General features: G+C 47.8%; 1 protein-coding gene across 1 annotated transcript in view; it reads right to left on the minus strand.

The window, feature by feature from the left end:
• LOC112081093 (putative uncharacterized protein DDB_G0271982) overlaps positions 1–1,190 on the minus strand; it is a gene marked incomplete at both ends in the record, with an annotated part of 3,949 nt that extends 2,759 nt beyond the window's left edge. The window contains one exon of the mRNA XM_024147112.1: positions 1,143–1,190. Coding sequence (XP_024002880.1) covers positions 1,143–1,190 — 48 coding nt within the window. The remainder of the gene's footprint in view (positions 1–1,142) is intronic.
• Between the last annotated feature and the right edge of the window lie 3,324 nt (positions 1,191–4,514).

The raw sequence follows: 4,514 nt of genomic DNA on the forward strand, positions 1-4,514 counted from the left end.
CACTCTTCTCCTTGCGCCGTCCTGCACTTCCCTTGCGCTACACTCTTCCCTGCTCTATCACTCTTCCTCTCTCGGCTCTTCCGCTGCTCTACACTCTTCCCTGCTCTTCCCTGCGCTACACTCTTCCCTGCTCTACACTCTTCCCTGCGCTTCCCTGCTCTTCCCTGCGCTACACTCTTCCCTGCTCTACACTCTTCCCTGCTCTTCCCTGCTCTACACCCTTCCCTGCTCTTCCCTGCGCTACACACAGAAAAAATTATTCAAGGGTTCTTTGGTTGTCCCCATAGGAGAACCCTTTTTGGTTCCAGGTAGAACCTTTTTTGGTTTCAACTTTCTGTGGAAAGGGTTCTACGTGGAACCCAACAGGGTTCTACCTGGAACCAAAAAGGGTTCTTCAAAGGATTCTCCTATAGGAACAGCCGAAGAACTGTTTTAGGTTCTAGATATAACCTTTTTTTAAAGATTGTAACCCACTGCTCCAATCTACCTTCCTCCTCCTCCTCCTCCTCCTCCTCTCTCCCCTCTCCCAGCATATAAGTGGATGCACGGGGAGCTGAGGGGGAATGTCCTGATCCAGTACCTAGCCTGGGTCGTCTACCCCATGGTCCTCGTCATGTTTGCCTCCCTCTTCTGCAACATAGTCGCCCCTCAGGCCATAGGTAGGTACTGAGCATAGTGTTGCTCTCCTTATCTCCATCTCTATCTCCCACCTGGTTGCCCAAAAGTACATAAGTGGGATATAACTGCTCTGTTTCCAGGATCTACCTATCGTTCACTCTTTTTCTYCAACATTCTCTCTGTTGTTCTGTCTCATGTAGGTTCTGGTATTCCTGAGCTGAAGACCATTCTGCGAGGGGTGGTGTTGAAGGAGTATCTAACTCTTAAAGCCTTTGTGGCCAAAGTCATCGGGCTGACCGCCGGCCTGGGCAGTGGCATGCCCGTGGGGAAAGAGGTGGACCTACTCCTCTCCTCCAATTATTATTATTATCTCTCTCCCTCTCTCACTTCCTCTCTCTCGCTCTCTTTCTCTCCCCCGTCCCTCCTCCATCATCCCTTCTCCCTCTCTCTCTTTCTCTCTCACTCTTATTCTCTTCTCTCTCTCTCTGACCTCTCTCTCTCTTTCTCTCTGACCTCTTTCTCTCTCTCTCTCTGACCTCTTTCTCTTCTTTCTCTCTGACCTCTTTCTCTCTCTCTTCTGACTCTTTCTCTCTTCTCTCTCTCTTGACCTCTTTCTCTCTTCTCTCTCTCTGACCTCTTTCTCTCTCTCTGCCTCTTCTCTCTTCTCTCTGACCTCTTCTCTCTCTCTGACTCTTTCTCTCTCTCTGACCTCTTTCTCTCTTTCTCTCTGACCTCTTTCTCTCTTTCTCTCTGACCTCTTTTCCTCTCTCTGACCTCTTCTCTCTCTGACCTTCTTTCTCTCTTTCTCTCTCTCTCCTCTTCTCTCTCTGACCTCTTTCTCTCTCCCTGACCTCTTTCTCTAACTCTCCTCTGTATCTATTATCTCACCCTCTTTTTTGATCTCTCTGCTTCTTCCCTTCCTCTTCTTCTCTTTCCTTACTTTCCTCCCTTACTGTATCTGCCCTCCCCTCTCCTCCTTTCTGCCTCCTTCTCTCCCAGTGAGCAGTATAATAAATAATATTTCTGTTGTGTTCTCCTCCACCCCTTGTGGGACAGAAACAAATTTACTCAACTCCTCAACATTTCCATTGTATGGAGGCTGTTCAACAAATCAAACAAAGAAATCATATCATGATTCATCTTGGCTGATACAATGTGCCTCAGTAATAAGAATTTAAGTCAGAGGCAATTGTCCATGTCTATGGCAGAATCATGTGATTGGGGTCTACCTCTGTGCTCTGTGCTCTTGTCTCTGTGAATGGCAAAGAGATTTTCCCAACCACTGATACAACGTCTAGGTATGTTTCATCACCCACCCTAATGGTTAAGAATCTAGGATTAAGGGAACGGTAATTTGAGTACTAAGATTGGGGGACAGGAGAAGGGTAACTTCTACCTCAAGTGTGTGACTGACCTGTCTTCCTCCCTCCCGGCTTCCTAGGGTTCCCTTCGTCCACATTGCCAGTATCTGTGCTGCTGTGCTGAGTAAAATAATGTCCATCTTCTCTGGAGTGTATGAGGTAAACCGAAGCCCCGACCAAAACAATACAATCCAGCAACCCCACTCTGACTAGGCATGGCATTTGACCTGAGTAATAAATAATATGGAATGTGGCTGTGAGGCTGTCGTCGCTCTGTATGATCTGACTCGTTAATTGTCTAGTGTTTTTAAGTCTCACAACTCGTTGTTCTTGTTGCAGGTTTTATACGTCTGCTCTGTCTGTTTCCTTTCCCTCGTGCTGTCTCTCTCTCTCTCTCTCTCTCTCTCTCTCTTTCTCTCTCTCTTCTCTATCTCTCTCTCTCTCTCTCTCTCTCTCTCTCTCTCTCTCTCTCTCTCTCTCTCTCTCTCTCTCTCTCCTCTCTCTCTCTTTCTCTCTCTCTCTCTCTTCTCTCTCATCTCGCTCTCTCTCTCTTCTTCTCCTCCTCTCTCTTTTCCCCTATCTCTCTTCTCCTTCTTTTCCCCCCTCTCTCTCTCCTCCCCCTCTGATTCTGTTCTCTCTCTGCCTCTCTCGTCCTCATCTCTCTCTCCGCTCTCCTCTCCCTCTCTCTCTTCTCTCTGTCTCTCACTCTCTCTGTCTCTTTCTCTCCCTCCTTCCCTCTTGTCTTTGTTTAGGCTCATCAGTCTCCCACACATTGTCTGTGTATTAATAGTGTGATGGTTATGTCTGGCATGTGTATTAACACTGACCTCCCGTGACTGTCTCTGTCTCCCCCCTCCCCTCGCTCTTCCCTTCCCTCTCYCCCTTCACACATTTCTCTCCTCCCCATCCCTGCCTCCCATGTTCTCCCCTTCCTCTCCTCTCCCACTCCCTCTCCGCTCTCTCTTTCCCCCCTTGTTTATCCCCTCACCCTCCACCCACCCACCACCTCTCATTTGTTCCGTGGACCCCTGCCCCCAGAGTAGTGCCCATAACCAGGACCTGCTGGTATGTGCGTGTGCTGTGGGAGTGGCCACCTGCTTCGCCGCCCCCGTGGGAGGCAAGTCCTGCCCACATATCCCTACATGCACCTCTCCATGGCAGCACCAGAGACCTGGGGGTTATGGAGCAGTGGGGTGCAATGCATAGAATGTTACAGATAGAAATGTATTGTATAGAATGGAAATAACTGTATACTGAATAATGAATTTGCTGGGTGTAAGTAATTCTATCTGCAATGGCCTGAGCATTTTGTCATATTGACTAGACAGCATGTTCTGTCTGTCTGGTCTCTCTCTGTCTCTGTCTATTTTGATGATTTGCTCAGGGCTTGTGTGACTCTTTGGTGAGCTTGGTTGGTTTGGCGGTTCTCTGCTGTGCTGTTCTGTATTTTCTACCTCTGTCTCTCGCCTCCCCTCCCTCCCTCTCCTCCTCTCTCCTCCCTCTCTTCTCTGTGTCAGTAGAACCCCTGTGGTTACACAGACATTCTGACAGTGGGCTGTGCCGTGGGGGTGGGCTGCTGTTTCGGCACTCCTCTAGGAGGTACTGTATCACTCCATAACCACTACACTATGACTTCTCTGCTGTACTTCACCACACCTCTTTCTATACCACTATCACTCCTTCACCACACCTCGTTCTATACCACTATCACTCCTTCACCTGTCACCACACCTCGTTTCTATACCACTATAACTCCTTCACCCAACCTCGGTTCGTATACCACTGACTCACCTCGTCACCACACCTAGTTCTATACCACTTACACTATGGAACCTCTCTGCCTGTACTTTCACCACCTCTTTCTAATACACTATCACTCCTTCACCACACCTCTTTCTTTATACCACTATCACTCCTACACCACAACCTCTCTTTCTATTGCCACTAATCATCCTTCACTTACACCTCTTCATATACCCTATCACTCCTTCACCACACCTTTTCATACCACTATCACTTCCTACACCACACCTCTTTCTTACCACTATCACTCCTTTCCCACACCTCTTTCTTATGCCACTATCACACTTCTTCACCTACACCTCTTTTCTACACACTATCACTCTTCACACACCTCTTTCCTATCACCACATATCACTCCTTTCAACCACACCTCTTTCTATACCACTATCACTCCTTACACCACACCTCTTTCTATACCACTATCACTCCTTCACCACACCCTCTTTCTATGCCACTATCACTCCTTCACCACACCTCTTTCTATACCACTATCACTTTCCTTTACACCACACCTCTTCTATACACCTATCACTCCTTCACCCCACACCTCTTTCTATACACATATCACTTCCTTTTCACCACAACCTCTTTCTTATACCACTATCACTCATTAACCTACACCTCTTTCTATACCACTATTCACTCCCTCCACTACACCCTTTTCTATACACTATCCACCTCCTACCACCACACCTCCTTTCCTATACCACCCTATCCTCCAAACATCTTCAT

The sequence above is a fragment of the Salvelinus sp. IW2-2015 genome, linkage group LG6.1 (genome assembly GCF_002910315.2).
Source record: "Salvelinus sp. IW2-2015 linkage group LG6.1, ASM291031v2, whole genome shotgun sequence".
In the NCBI taxonomy this organism is placed as follows: Eukaryota; Metazoa; Chordata; class Actinopteri; order Salmoniformes; family Salmonidae; genus Salvelinus; species Salvelinus sp. IW2-2015.